We start from the raw sequence: 15,719 nt of genomic DNA on the forward strand, positions 1-15,719 counted from the left end.
ACTTTTATTATTTTTATCAACAACTCAATGTGGTGACCATACCTAATTCTCCAAACTCCTCCTATGTTCTATAAATAACAATCCTGTGAGATGGGTTGGGCTGAGAGAGAGTGACTGGCCCAAAGTTATCCAGTTGGCTTTCATGCCTAAAGTAGGACTAGAACTCACAGTTTCCCATCTAGCCTGGTGCAATAACAGCTAGATGATATTATTTTCTTCTACGGAACCTTCTTCCTCACTCATTCCATGGCTAAGATTCTGTCTAACCTGGCAACTTGTTTACTTTTGTCAAAGTTTATCTTCTAGCTCAGTGGTTCTCAACCTTCCTAATGCCGCGACCCTTTAATACAGTTCCTCATGTTGTGGTGACTCCCAACCAGGGGTGGGTTCTAAATTTTTTTACTACCGGTTCTGTGGGCGTGGCTTATTTTGTGGGCATGGCTTGGAGGTTATGTGACCGGGTGGCCATGGCTATGTGTATAGGGAATACTCAGAGGGCTGAAAAAAGTCATTTCTGACAGGTCCTCGCACTTTTGACTGGTCCTCACACTTATGACCATCCTCACATTTATGCCCATGCAGCATGCTTAACAACCATGTCACTCATTTCACAACTGCTTCTTTTCACCATGGTGATAAGATAGGGCAAAAAACGTAAAATGTGAGGATAGTCATAAATTCGAGAATTGGTCAAAAGTGTGAGGACCAGTCAAAAATAACTTTTTCAGCCCTCTGAGTAGTCCATGTGCACAAAAGGACTACCCAGAGGGCTGAAAAAAGTGATTTCTGACAGGTCCTCGCACTTTTGACTGGTCCTCACACTTATGACCATCCTCACATTTATGCCCATTGTAGCATTCTTAACAACCGTGTCGCTCATTTCACAACTGCTTCTCTTCACCATGGTGACAAGATAGGGCAAAAACGTAAAATGTGAGGACAGTCGTAAATTCGAGGACAGTCGTAAATTCGAAGGAAGGGAAGGGAAATTAGAGTAGGAGTGAGGGTAAGAGAGGGAGGAAGAGAGGAGGAGAAGGAGAAAGGAAGAGGAAGTAGGGAGGAGAAGAAGAGGGGGAGGAAGAGAAAGTAAGAAGGAAAGAAAAGAGAGAGGTGGTAGGTTTGAGGAGAAAGATTGCTGTACAATAAAAAAGATGAAAGGGAAGAAAACCAATCCCAAACAAATATAAAGATATTAAGATAAAGAATGAATTGTTAAACTTTAAAGAATAAAAGAGAATAAATATGAATAAATAACAATAATTAGAAACACACATACAAACATACAATGTATTTTCTTTGAACAGAGTATTTGGCCGGTTCACAAATTTAAACAGTGTTTAGTCATTTCAATTAAATTTACAATTTCTATATTTCCTTTTTGCCATATTTATTCCTCATCTATTTTTGTAAAAAACCAATATTACCCTTCATCCTCATCTCTAATCTTAATCAAATTCAATTTTCCCTTCTATTCTATATTATACCCCTTCCCATTGTCATCTATTTTTATATCCACCCTCACATTGGTTAATTATGTAATATTACAGTTTAATATAAATTCAACATTTTAATATAAATCAATTAGTTATATAACTACCTTTTTTGTATATTAATCAATATGAACATGAATATTCCAATTATTTCCATGCAATCCAATTTCTTACAAATCCATTAATTATATTTACCAATAATAATAAACCAAATAATTTCTCCCATATATTCCTCCAAACCACAACTTAACCATTTCTGCTTTCAACACAATATACAATTAATAGTATCTCAATTATTACAATTCCCTAGTTAAATAGAGCTTTTTTTCTTTTGTGTTTTAATATCTTGAACTCTCCTCTTTTCCCCTAAATTTCCCATTGTTTGCACCTACCTTTTTGGTGAGGAAAAAGAAAAGAAATCTGCCTGGCTAATTTTCCAACGTTGCAGCAACAGCAAAGCCAACAGCCTGCTTTACTTTCAGTTTCGTTTTTCAGCATAGCTAGGGGGAAAAAAATCTGCTCCAGCAAGCAGCAGAGCCCTGAGCAAAACAGCTGAGAGCAAATCAGCTGAGAGTCGGGAGCCGATCTAATCAAGGGCTAATTAGCCTATGCTGAAGCTCCGCGGGCCAATAAAATTACAAAAAAACACCGAACCATTTGTTAAATTGCTGGCTCGCCCCGCCCCTCACCCACCACTATTTATTGGCAATAAATAGTGGTGCGGAGGGGCGGGGCGAGCCAGCAATTTAACAAAGCCCCGCGGCAAGAATTTAAACAGTTTTTTTTTCCTCTAGCCATCAGCTGGGACTCAGGAGGCAGCAATAGATTGGGAGTGGGCGGGGTAAGCGAATGGCCGGCGATCCAACAGAGCAGAGAGTGAGGGTGAGTGAAGGCATGGGGCGGCGAGAGAGGGCTTTGGCGACCCCTGTGAAATGGCCGTTCGACCCCCAAAGGGGTCACAACCCCCAGGTTGAGAACCGCTGTTCTAGCTGCTGCCTGGCAGAATCTATTCTGTTACCTCAGAACTCAGAACTAGTAAATATACTAATTAACTTTCATGCCTACACGTATCTAGTTTTCTTTTTAGTCATTAGTTGCTTGCATATGAATCAACCTGGAAGTAATAAAATAAGTTTATTACACATCCCTTGCCTGGTCTCCTGGAAGGTTTTCTTTTTAAACTTGTGGTGATGTAACACTCCCAGTGTAAACAGAAGTAGGCAGTAATTGTGGTTATGAAATATAATTAGCTGCTGAGCTGCTGTTCTCTGGCATAATATTAATATGCATCATGAATTATTTCTTAGTCTTTTGTGAAACTGTTATACAAAATTCTACAAATAAGTTTTGATATATAGGTATTGATTGGGGCATAGCCATGGATATTGTGTCAATTACTTAAAACCGTCCTCGGTAACAGAATAGCCAAACTGTAATTTTGAGTTATCTTCCAGAAACATTCAATACTCTGAACAGTGAAGTTCTTTCTAAATTAAGGATATTAAATGATTGTACCGTGAAAATCTGAAATAAACTCTAGTTGTGTGTGTGTGGGGGGGAGAGAATTAATCAGCTCAGGAGGGGGAAAAAAGACTGTGTTTGGATCCTTTCTGCTTCTATTGCAGAAAACCACAGAAGCTCTCATGCCATGCAATGTATATCCTTCCTGCATGATTCAGATCTACTGAATAGGAGCCCCCTCTTTTTCTCAGCAATTGATTCCACAGCCAAACTCTTGTTACCCTTTGGAAGATTTTTGTAATATTCTATTAGAATTCAGTCTGCCTATTATTATTCTATGACCTGCATCCTAAATCAAAATAGCTTTTTTCTTTCAAGTTTTTGAGAGAACACACCCAATTACTTCCATCTCTCTTTATCAACTTAACCTGTCCCTGATTATACTTGATGCCCTTTCATGAAATTTACCATTTTTTTTCATCCTTCTTAAAAATGTATTCAGACCTGGTTATTCAAGTTTGAGTTTAACCAGAAAAAAATAGATTTATTACTTCTTGGGATTTGGAATTTACACTTCTGTGGATCAGTGGTGGGTTGCTCCCGGTTCGCACCGGTTCGCAGGAACCGGTAGTAAAAATTTGTAGTAGTTTGGAGAACCGGTAATAACATTGGCTGGCCACGCCCCCGAACCTGTCCCCGGCCCGGTCACTGCTCGCTTACCCTGCCCACCTCATCAGAGGCTGTTTTTTTTACTTTTAAAAGCATTTTTTTCTACAACCTCTTCAGCCGAAAAAATGCTTTTAAAAGTTAAAAAAAAAAGCCTCTGATGATCACGTGGCTCAACTGGGATCGTCAGAGGCTTTTAAAAGCATTTTTTTCTGCAACCTCTCCGGCCTGAAGAGGTTGTAGAAAAAAAATGCCTTTAAAAGCCTCTGGCGATCTCAGCTGAATTGCCTGATCGTCAGAGGCTTCTAAAAGCATTTTTATCTGCAACCTCTTAAGAGTCCTGGTGGCGCAGCAGACTAAAGCACTGTTATTAACACCAGCTGCCTGCAATTACTGCAAATTCAAATCTCACCAGGCTCAAGGTTGACTCAGCCTCCATCCTTTCTAAGGTAAGTAAAATGAGGAGCCACTTTGTGGGGGCAATAAACTGACTTTGTATAAAATATATAAAAGTATGAAGGCTATTGCTTAATGCATTGTAAGCCGCCCTGAGTCTCCGGAGAAGGGCGGCATATAAATCAAATTAAAAAAAAAAACAGTTGGCCACGCCCACCCAGTCACATTACCCCCACCAAGCCACACCCACAAAATAAGCCATGCCCACAGAACCGATAGTAAAAATTTTTAGAACCCACCCCTGCTGTGGATGCAACTTAAAAGTGTATTTGTTTTCCTTACATAACATCATGGTAGCAGCTCCTATCCAAGACAGTACTTTAGTACATTAGTTTGACAAGACTATGAGCTACTTTGTTCAGTATGCTAGGGTGCAGTTCCTATGGTATGTGAGATTCATTCAAAAAAAGAGACAGTCCTTGATCATGATTCAATCTCAAATTTAATATTGCTCCTTTGCCCTATTTTATAATTTCCTAAAGAATGTTTCTTGTTTTGATGCAATAGATTGAATTGAGTAGTTCCAACCTTTCTTCGTTACCTATTAGCATTATGCTGTCTCCAATGAGTAGCTGATATTCAGATTCTTTAATTTTTCTTTTGTTTTGAACACATTCAAAGAAGCCTGTGGATTTTGTTAGCATCCTTCACTAACTTTTAATTTATTCATTTTTTTGTTTTTCTGCAACTGACTGTACAGTCATGGACTACTTTTTTTTTATTATTATTATTGAAAAAGTTTTTCAAATACAAATTTTTCCCCCTTTCCCCCCCCCCTCCTCCCTAACCCCCCTCCCCCTCCCCTCCCCCTGTGGCTTCTTCATAATAAAACCCAAATTCATAACAGATTATATAATACGTTACCATCCCCTTACTCCATCCCCATATGCTGACCCTTTCTTTCTAATAATATTATCATATCCCTCTTATACTATACATTTCAAAATGACATTCTACTATAACATTATATAATAACTCCTAATTTAGTATATTAATATTATTATATCTCCCAGTTTAGCGATTTCTGCTCATAATCTACCCTTTTTCTACCCCCCCATACATATATCTCTTAAATCAAATCTTTTATGTATATTAATATAACATTTCAAAGCAACCTTCCGCTATAAAACTATATAATAAATCCTAATTTAACATTTATTCAATTCATAGTCTACCCATTTCCTTCACCCCCATCGTTATATCTCTTAACTCAAATCTTTTACATATATTCATATCTAAACATAATATCCCTTTTCTTAAACTAAACAATCAGTAAACTAACCTGTCTCCACCCACTTTCCTACAAGACTACCATACTTAATAATTCGTAATATCTTTATTCTTCTGCCCACACCACTAAAAAATATTCCCTTATGTAAATAAAATCCTCTTAAAAAAAGACTTTAAGCTTGTAATCCATATGATATCTTCTGTAATGTCTTTCAGCTGGATTGTAAACTCCATCACCCATGTTAGGGTAACATCACATCCTAATTCCAACAGTATGTTCGGTATCTTCAATTACCATCTGCCCCCATCAATAGCAAATATCTTCATAAAAAAAAAAAAAAAACAACCACCCGAGTGACTTTATATTTGTATTCCATATAGTGTCTATAGAGGTGTCTTTTATCCAAATTATTAATTCCAACCACCGTAATAGGGTAAGAGCCAGATCATCTACGTGCCCCAATTCCATAACTCTCTCACCTTGTAGCTCAGCATAAACGTAGTATATTTATCAAAGAGTCCAAAAAAAAAGATAGTTCCAATCATTTCAGTTTAAGGCCCTTTTCACATCCCAAAAGTACAGCACTGCAGAAGTCTGTCACTCTCCTCAGGATAATATAAACCAATACTTCGCCTCAACTATCTTTTCATATATTCAATCATCTCTTAAATAACTGGCATTACACTGTTGTTTGGTTTAAAAGTTTTTGTTTTTGTGTGACCTGCTTCTTCTTTTCTTGACTTTTTGTGGGTTAGATCTCCATCCTGATTTCCTTTCTATAAATTGTATATCAACTGTTTGGTTTTCATGCTGATCTATAACTTGATCTTGTTGGTTTTGCTTTTGTGGCTTAAATCTCCATTCTGGTTCTATGAGTTTTATATCAACTGATTGATTTCCATGCTGGTCTGTAACTTGATAAGTCATCACTTTAGAATTCAGAGCCGCCTCTCTTGTATTTATAAATACTCCAGCTGAGACCTCTGAAGGAGAATCCAGAAGTGGCTCATCTACGGGGACCTCTGTAACTTGTTGTTTTTCCATTACTTCCACCTCCTTTTGCTTATCTTGAATTTCTGTCTCTTGTTGATTTTGCTTTTGGAGAACCTTGTAGTAAAATTCTTCCGCTTTTTCATCAGTATTTAGCTGATATCTTTCTCCTTGATATCTCAATATTATACCAGCTGGAACGTCCCACCTGAATGAGATATTTTGTTTCTTTAGCTCAGTCACCAAAAATCCAAATTTCTTTCTATCTTTTAGAATCTTAGGCGGCAACTCTTTATATATCCAGATCTTTCTTCCATACAATTGTAGAGTAGAATTAAGAGATTTTTGCACAATATCATTTCTTATTTCTTTGTCTGTGAAGTAAATCACCACATCTCTAGGCAATTGCCTTTGCTTTGCAATCCAAGAATTTACTCTATAAGCCTTGTCAATCTTACAAGATACCTCCTCAGGATGAACCTTTAAAATCCCGGCCAGAACTTGAGCAGATATTTTTCTTAAATCATCTCTATTATTTTCCTGTAACCCTCTCATTCTAATCGCAAATTCCGTGAGCCTGTATTTCATCATTGTAATTTCTTTTTCAATCCCTTGCTTTATATCTTCTGCATTGTAAGTCTCGTGAGCAGCTTCCTTTTTAGACTTTACTTCTAAACTATTGTCTTGAATATTTGTCAAATCATTTTCAATTATTTGTATTTTATTGTCCAAATTATTAATCTTATCATCAACTTCCTCCATTTTAGACTCTAATAACTTGATATTTGTATCCATCTTTATAACAATTTCTGAAAAAGCATTAGTCACTGTTACAATCTTTCGTTGCAAATTATCATACTTTAGTTGTATCATTTCTTTAATTTCTTGCCTAAATTTTTCAAGTTTCTGGTTCACAGTCTCGTGATATCTTGCCATTTCCTCCTGGACAAATTCTTTCAAATTAAAGCCATTCTGCTGAGTCTGTAAGCTCAGAACTTGTTCACATAATTGTAAATGGGGGAACACCCCCCCACACTGCTTGTTTGTCAGGCTTTATTAGTTTTAACACCATCCTGCCACACAAACTCTTTTTAAAGAAAGAAAACTTTTCCCCAAGCAAGATCAAGTACAAATTTCCAAAAAAAAAAGAAACTTAAAATAGATATTTTTCTTCCAGATTCTAGCCAGCACTGTTTATTCCGCTACTTTGTAGCTTGTTACGGAAGGACTTTCACTTTCGGCTTTCTTCTTCTTCTCAAGCCTCAGCAGTCGCCATTTTAAACTTTTTTTTCCTTCACTCTGAAACACTTGTAAAATCATTAAAAATACTTGCGATTTAGGGTCCCAAGTCCAAATCTCATCCTTTTTAATTAGTCCATCTGTTAATTTTGTTGATTGGTCCGGTTCCAGCGCCTAGCTCTGCAAAAAGGCAGAGTTCTCCCAAAGCCCGGAGCAGCGGCGAGCGGAAATAGGGAGCCACAACCTGCTCGTCCCCAAGAGTAAAAAAAAACTCTGGGGACTTTGCAGAGGGCTCTACCTGCCCTCGCCTGCTCTGTCTCACATTTCCTTCAGGAAATGGAGTTTTTCGAGCCGCCTTTCAGATGTAAAGGCGGCTCTTTACAGGCAACGGGGCTGGCGGTCTCAGAGGACCGTCTGGTGGCGATGGAAGCCAGACCGGAAGCCCAGTCATGGACTACTTCTTGTACTCTTTCTTCATAATGTGTTCTTTTAGTATTCTACATGTGCCCTTTTTGGGGGAGGGGTTGAAATATATAAGATCTTATATCTGACCTCCAAAGCTAAATTAATCAAGTATTTCACAAATAAGGGAAACTGCTTTGTTTCTGTCAAAGAACAGCATGACATATTTTTTCCCTCTGACCATACAGCCCTTTGTGCAAAAAATGGCTACCTTCATGTAAGTCTCGGGGTCTCAACTGTCAAGACAGAAAAGGCTTGAAACTCAGGAATGGCAAGTAGACATATTAAGGCTAATAATATGAAAAGCTTAGCAGATAGTTGAATTAGAAATATAATTTGATTTCTAAAATCTAAATTTACAATTTAATTTGAATTCACAAAAACTGAAACTACAATCTATTTTAGATTAGTATTAATTATATTTAATCTGCTAACTTATAAAATGTACAACATCAGATTTCTTAGAAGTTACTTCACTGTTCCCTCATCAATATACTAGTACCTAAATTATTTAAAAAGAACAATAATGTAAACAAAAATGTTCTTTCCTTGTTGCAATGTTAACTGACTTGTTTCTTTATTGGTCACATTGCAGAAGAATGTTTTGACAGTTATAAATTGAGGATTCTCTCTGCTGTGTTTTAGGTGTTTCTTTACCTGCAGGTAGAGAAACATATTTGGCCAGGCTAATGTCTGCTTGAAATATGGAAGAAAACTTATCATTGGTGAAACTTAAAATGTCTGTATACAATTCTTACATTTGCAGTTTTAATTTTGTGGAGATGATTTAATGCTTCATTGAAAGATGATTTTGTAGCCTTTTCTTGGATTCTGCAGGGTTGTATGAACATAGCGTACTTAATTTGATCATTAGTCCACCTACCTGTTTCTGAGCTTTCCTTTTCTACAGCTGACAACTGATCTGTTCTTAGCATAGCCCTTGTCTGCTTCAAGTATTGCAATTGTTCAATTTAATTTTAGATGCCTGCAATATCTGAATAATGAAGTCATGGGGTTTGATTATCAGATAATGTGGTTTGAAAACAAAAGAAGGAAAGAGCCTTTAACTAAGATCAATCTAGCTGCTATGAATTGGTCCCTTATTTTTCAGATGGTTGTAATATATGTTGAGGAAGAAGATTTTTCAGCCAGTCTAGATTTTAATGATCTTTCAATCAGTGTTTCTTAGGTATTGTTTCTCTTCTTTCATCTGCTGTAGGTGAGCGTCCCTTTCACTGTAATCAGTGTGGAGCCTCCTTCACCCAAAAGGGGAACTTACTGAGGCACATCAAATTACACTCTGGAGAAAAACCATTCAAATGTCCCTTTTGTAGCTATGCCTGCCGAAGAAGGGATGCTCTCACAGGACACCTCAGGACCCACTCTGGTGAGTTTCTTGCATTTAGCATTAATGCCAGACTGAAGCTAACTCTGCACAGCAGTGTTCTTTCAATCAGTCAGTCCATGTGTCCATCCATCTGGATCTATAAAGTCTCCGTGGATTGAATGTGCAGACTGGGGCAGTGTGATTCGTAGCTCTGTGCTCTAAACTTGTTCCTAGGCACAGATGTCAGAGACTCAATCTTGTCAACTCGTGCTCTAACATTGAGCTTGGTGTCTCTCAGAGCTCCATTAAAGCTGACTACTACCTGAAAAGAAAGGGTTAGCTCTTATTTTCTAATTATAGTATCCTAATGCTATAAATGAAATTGGATCAAAACTGAATTGGGAATTAAATATTCTTCAAAATTCAGAATATTACCTGGAAAGCCATGATAGATTTATCTAAATACTCAGAAATATGACTGAGTGCCCTGTCAATGGGGATATATCTTTGTTTTAGTCTTAATCTCTTTAAAAGATTAATCTTTTTTTAAATTTCAATTTTCCCAAAACTCTGTATAGTGTAACTTTGTAAACTATGATTACTACCTGCCAATTTTTGAAAAAGCATTTGAGATGGAAATTATCCACAATTCTGCTTTTGTTTTTTGCAAAATGTTCCATGCTGATATATGAAACAAAAATGTTGGGCAATTATAAGTCTATCGGAGTTTAAAGTTTGTTTTCCTCGAAAGAAAAAGAAGATATGGCTCTGAGAAAGATGGAAGAGTTACAAATTGATGATATTGTTATCTGGAGCATTTGTAAAATTCAGTGAACGAATTAAGGTGGTTGCATGATAATTGCCTCTCTGAAAGTATTTCCAATACTTTGCAAAGGAGTTGGAATAAATTCTGCTTACTCTGTCTGAGGAAAATACTATCCTCTTCTCATGAGACTGCCTTTTTAATTTACTCAGTTGAAGTTGAAGATATTCAACTTCAAGATACTCTCAATTAATTTTACTCCATCTGAACAGAATTCTGTAAATCCAGGGAGCTGCTTTTTGTGCTATTAAGCTAAAGTTCAGTTAACAATACTGAAATCAGCTCACTTCAGTGGCATAGTGAGTTGATTCATACTATTGCTTTAGTTGTTTATTTTTTGATAGATTAAACATACAAAAGTGCTTATATCAACACACCTATTTTAAGTTAATATTTTGTTTGTCGTTTGCTTCTAAGCTAGCACACTTCAAGTAAAGTTGGGAAGTTCTAAGAGAGTTCTGACTGAAGCTAATTTCAATAAATAAAAGGGAACTAGGGCAACAGGTATGACATTTGCATATTGAAGTTACCAAAATGAGTAAATCACTCTTGGTTGTTTAGAACAAAACAAATAGATCCAGAATAACTTAAAATGTAAGATAGTTAAGGGAAATAGACACAAAATAAAAAGCAAATCATAACCTCGCAAACTGTTCACAATCCATAAAAGTTTCTGCTTCTTTCTGTTATAAGCATATATCTCTGTTTCAGAGATTTCAGTAGTCTATAATTTCAGTAGTCTATTTATCAGCAACATTTGCCATGCCCCTGCCCTGTCAGTACCTGACTTGTATCCCCAAAAATCAATTTGTTGTTATACCATGCAACAGAGGTATGGTAGGATAGCATAGTTTTCTGAAGTTCCCTAGACTTAATATTGGTAAGTTAAAGTTCTAAAATGTAATCAAATTTTAAAAAAAGAAATATACCAATCCTGAATCTGTCCTAATAATGCTCTTAAAGCTACCAGGAATCATATGATTTTGGCAATATATAGCCAGTTTGGACTGGTGGTTAAGTTCTAGTCCTGTTTTAGGCATAAAAGCCAGCTAGGTAATTTTGGGCAAATCTCAATAACTCAGACCAACTCACTTCACAGGATTGTTATTGTAGGGAAAATAGGGGGAGGGGAAGAGTATTAGATATGTTCACCATCTTGAATTATTTAGAAAAATAATAAAGGTGGATACAGAAATAATTAATACAATTTTTATTGTGCACAAAAAACAATGAAGTTTTGTCCTGTGGATTTCTTATTTTTGAAAAGCACTTTCTATTTGATTTCCAACATTTGACACCCCTAATGCAGGGCCTTAAGTCCTTTCTTTCTTTATGAGGGTGGCTCATTCAAACTGTTATTAATACAAAAGCTTTTTATTCTACATTGAAAAGAAGAAAAGCTATATTATAAGTAATTAAAATTATATTTTCCACAATGCCTATAGATAAGTAGAGGACATGTGCAGTTATTTTTGAGAAGAGGTGACATACTTAAAGGATAGAATAAAATACAACTATATGTTGGGAAATATATAAATTGCAAGGAAAGAAATTCTCAAGAATTTCTTCGAGATGTAAACATTAACTAAATGTTTCCATGAGTTTTTGACTGAAGAAAAGCAAACATCATTGGAAGTTCTGAAGAAACATAGTTTTAGAGTACTTGTTTAGTGTAGCTACATGGTAGTCATATTCTCTAAACTGATTTGAAAATGAATATGCCAAAGCCCAAGGTTCTCTCAAGCTCTTTTAATATACTGATTTTTTTAGAAGAAACTTCTCAACTGTTAACCCACCATTCTGTTGGAATTCTTTGTAATGAGAAAGCAGTATTTAAAAAAAAAACACAGTAAATAAATGATATATTACTAAAGTAGCAGAACTCAGAAATATAAAGCAACTATTAAAGCAACTTGGGTTATCCAGCTGACATTTCTGATCAGCTATTGTTAGATTATTGGTGTTCTTTCAAGTACCTAATGGAAATTAAAGCACTGTAAAATAAAGAAATTCTGCCAGGAATATAGTTTGGCACTGCTATTGCTACATACGAGGCCAGATGCAAGGACAGGTTCTTCAAAGTGGAAATTTGACAGACTTGAGGCAGCTTTTTTCCACAGAAAATGTGAAGATATTTGAGCTACAAGAGAGATGAAGATGAACTTCAGGAACTCTGAAAGTAATTAATGGAAAGTATGCTACCCTACAGCACATTAAGAAACTCACATACCAGTCTATGGGTATGAAACCTCATTTGTACTAAGTACGCTGTTTCCAGTGTGGCCTAGAAGTTCATAAATTCTGAGTGTACTAGTTAATATATGGGACATCTATAGAAAGCATTCTTTTAACTGTATTTTAAAATCTTCTATTAAAGGGTTCAAGGATAACTCATACAAATTTTCTTTGCATTCTGTTTTATAATCTTGATGAACATGTCATCCTTACTTCTGTATGCACACATAGCTCTTACATATTCCCTACTTTAAGACCTAATAAATTCTAGTATTAGGAGTTCCATTTGCTATAGTTAAGACAATTGTATGTATTTTATTTACACCTAGTAAACAAGTTGTAATAGTATCAAGCTAATTCTGAACATAAAATTGCTGTTAATTTTCCTATAGCTGAGTTCCACATTCTTTTCCTCAGTCTGGAGTGGGGGAAGTGGCTAGAGAGGATTTTGATGTAGTTATATTGGGAAGAGAGTCTCCTTTTCACAGTCCCAGCCATGCTGTGCTTCAGTATGAGCTCTTCCTGTCATTCTGGTGGTCAAGAGATCTACATTTATTTCCTTGCGTTTGTTTCTTTTTTCTCTGGCTTTGGCCTTCCTGTTTTGACTTTTCAGCAGAATGACTTGCAAACTAATGGACAGCAACAGACTTCTAGGTATACCTCCAAGAATCATTTCCAGTGACAGGAGTGAAAAAGAGATTCAGACTCCAGTTATGTGACAATACACTGCTGCTGGCCACAGATTTCCCTAGAAGAATGTGGTCCATGTTGTGGATAGACTGCAGTTGGCCCAGGATGTCGCATTACTTGAATGCGGTTCGTGTGCCAAAATCCCAACTGTAAAGTGTTCCAGCAACATTAAACCTGCTGGTTTAGGGATTCAGTTAGCCAGTTACAACTATATATCTCACCTTTGAGCAGGATCATCTCAACATTTCTGGCTAAGATAGCAAAAACTCTGGAGGGTCTCCTGAACACAATAGAGGAATTCAGAGTACTGGGAAAATCTGTTAATTTCCTTTCCAGAGCCCCACTGTCACTAAGTCTTCCCACCACAATCTCCAAACTGCATCAAACTATTCTGCAAGACTCAGAATAACCCTGCTTCCCAGGGGATTGTCACTCATTCCAAGTATAACAATCTTGGCCGTTCTCAACACTAATGCCATCCTGGGGGACAACAGTTGCCATGTATCTTTCGTATTTTCTTTCATAAAGCACTATCAAATTTATTTATTTATTTATTTATTGGTTCGATTTATATGCCGCCCTTTTCCGGACACTCAGGGCGGCTTACAATGCGTTAAGCAATAGCCTTCATATTTTTGTATATACCTGCTTAGTAGGGCTTTCGCCCCCTCCCCCCTAAGCGGTGTGCTTTTTTACACAAAGTCAGCTTATTGCCCCCACAAACCCAGGTCCTCATTTTACCTACCTCGAAAAGATGGAAGGCTGAGTCAACCTTGAGCCTGGTGAGATTTGAACTTGCAGTAATTGCAGGCAGCTGGTGTTACTTAATAGTGCTTTAGTCTGCTGCCCCACCAAGGCTCTTGTATGCCTCATCTGAAGCATCTTTCAGCATGAAGATACTACAGAACATAGTTCATAGGAAGGGAGAGATAAAATTTTACTCCCAGGAATAGCTCTAATATCTCCCAGTTGGCATCCTGATTCTGCTGTAGAAAAAGAATATATAGGACTTACTATGAAGATTATTTTTCTACTATAAGTCCTCCTATGATAGGCCATCCACCCATCAAAGAATAATCAAGAAAAAATTATGAGATTATTCTCTGGGGCTTTTTTAGTATTGTCATCTTGTATGGAGTTTTATGTATCTCATCTGTATTCCTTCTTTCTCAAGTTCTAGTTCCCTGAGCAATCTTTCTGGTTTAGCCTTCCAAGACAGAACAAGGAGCTATCTACTCCTATAGATATCAGAATGTCAGAACCCTTTTTTGCTGTGCTTCTGAAGCAAGTGGGAGGAAGGAGATTCCCACCTCAAAATATAGTCTCTCTGCTGTAGGAAATGACTCTTTGTGGTAAGTCCAGTGTAACATTGTGTAACAGTTTTCAGAGCTACTGTTACAGACAGCTTCATTTTTAATTTTCACTTCTGTAAAACAAATTCAGAGACCTCCAAATGATTTCTCTAAACCGTTCCTATTCCCCTATTGTGGATCAGAACTGAAGAATTTTCTCACCTGAAAGCTGCTGTGTATCCATTTATACACTGGGATTGGATAACTACATTTAGAATGTCTGTAGCTGCCACTAACTTTTAGATACACATATTATTCTTTAGTAGTGTAATGCTACCATTATAGGTGCTGCATTATTATCAAAGTTTAAAGTGATTAAATAATGTGGAAATAGTTCCCCAATAAAAGTAGGAAGGCAACCATATATTTTAAAGAGCTATGGGTGCTTGTTGAACTGTGTTGTGCAATTTTCTGATAGGATTAAAGGTTAAAAGTATATCTATATTGTTCTCCGTGAACTTTCTTACACTTCCTTGTATATCAGACAAAGGCTATTTCTATATTAATTATTTAATACCAGTTGAGTGAGTCATATTTTGGTGGAGAGAACTGGTTTATAAAGTTGTCATTAAATAAATAATAACTAATTTTGGAAGAGATTATTATCTGATTCCTAATATAATCTTCTGCCTACACGTATGAGTGTACTTCTGGTTTCCCTTTCAGGGGATTATTGCTTGATATGATGGGAGGGATCAGTAGCTTAGCTGAAAATAAGATAGGGCTTTGCAAGTATGAAGTCAAATCTCCTGAGAGGAGAAACTACAATCAAAACTAGAAGAAGACAATATAATATATGTATCTACAGTATATTGTTTCCTCAAAAATGGTGATTTTGGACAAATCTGGGTGGCATTCAGGTTAGAAGGCAATCCAATTACTGAAGCACAACACCAACATTTGACAGATGGAACTGGACACTCCCATACCAAAACTACAAGGAAGCCAGTGCCAATATTGAAAGAGGAGTTTCCCCTTTTATCAGACTACATAAAGATAGAACATGGAATGAGAGAATCATGAACCAAGACAAACTTGAAATCATCAGTTGAAAAAAAAAAAGAACAGAAAGCAAAAGAGCTGCCTGCTGGATTGATTTGGCCCTGTGTGGGGTGGAGTCCCTCTTCCAAGCAGCTGTTTCACTTTTATGCTGATTGAAAAAGGTCTTGAAATCCAAATAGAAATGTAAGCTTAGATTTTGGGGTTAGTCCCCAAGAACAAACCAGGCTGGCAGCGGCTTGCAACTTTCTTTGCTGACTTTCTTGTGGCAAGATGTGTGCCAAACAAATTTAATAAA

At 36.7% G+C, this 15,719-nt stretch overlaps 1 protein-coding gene across 1 annotated transcript in view; it reads left to right on the forward strand.

Moving 5' to 3' along the window:
* Window positions 1–15,719, forward strand: part of IKZF2 (IKAROS family zinc finger 2) — a 163,250-nt gene that overhangs the window by 100,933 nt on the left and 46,598 nt on the right. Inside the window, exon 5 of the mRNA XM_070956778.1 lies at window positions 9,215–9,382. Coding sequence (XP_070812879.1) covers window positions 9,215–9,382 — 168 coding nt within the window. The remainder of the gene's footprint in view (window positions 1–9,214; window positions 9,383–15,719) is intronic.

Source organism: Pituophis catenifer, unplaced genomic scaffold (genome assembly GCF_029215685.1).
Source record: "Pituophis catenifer annectens isolate HBS135680 unplaced genomic scaffold, rPitCat1.0.hap2 SCAF_1, whole genome shotgun sequence".
In the NCBI taxonomy this organism is placed as follows: Eukaryota; Metazoa; Chordata; class Lepidosauria; order Squamata; family Colubridae; genus Pituophis; species Pituophis catenifer.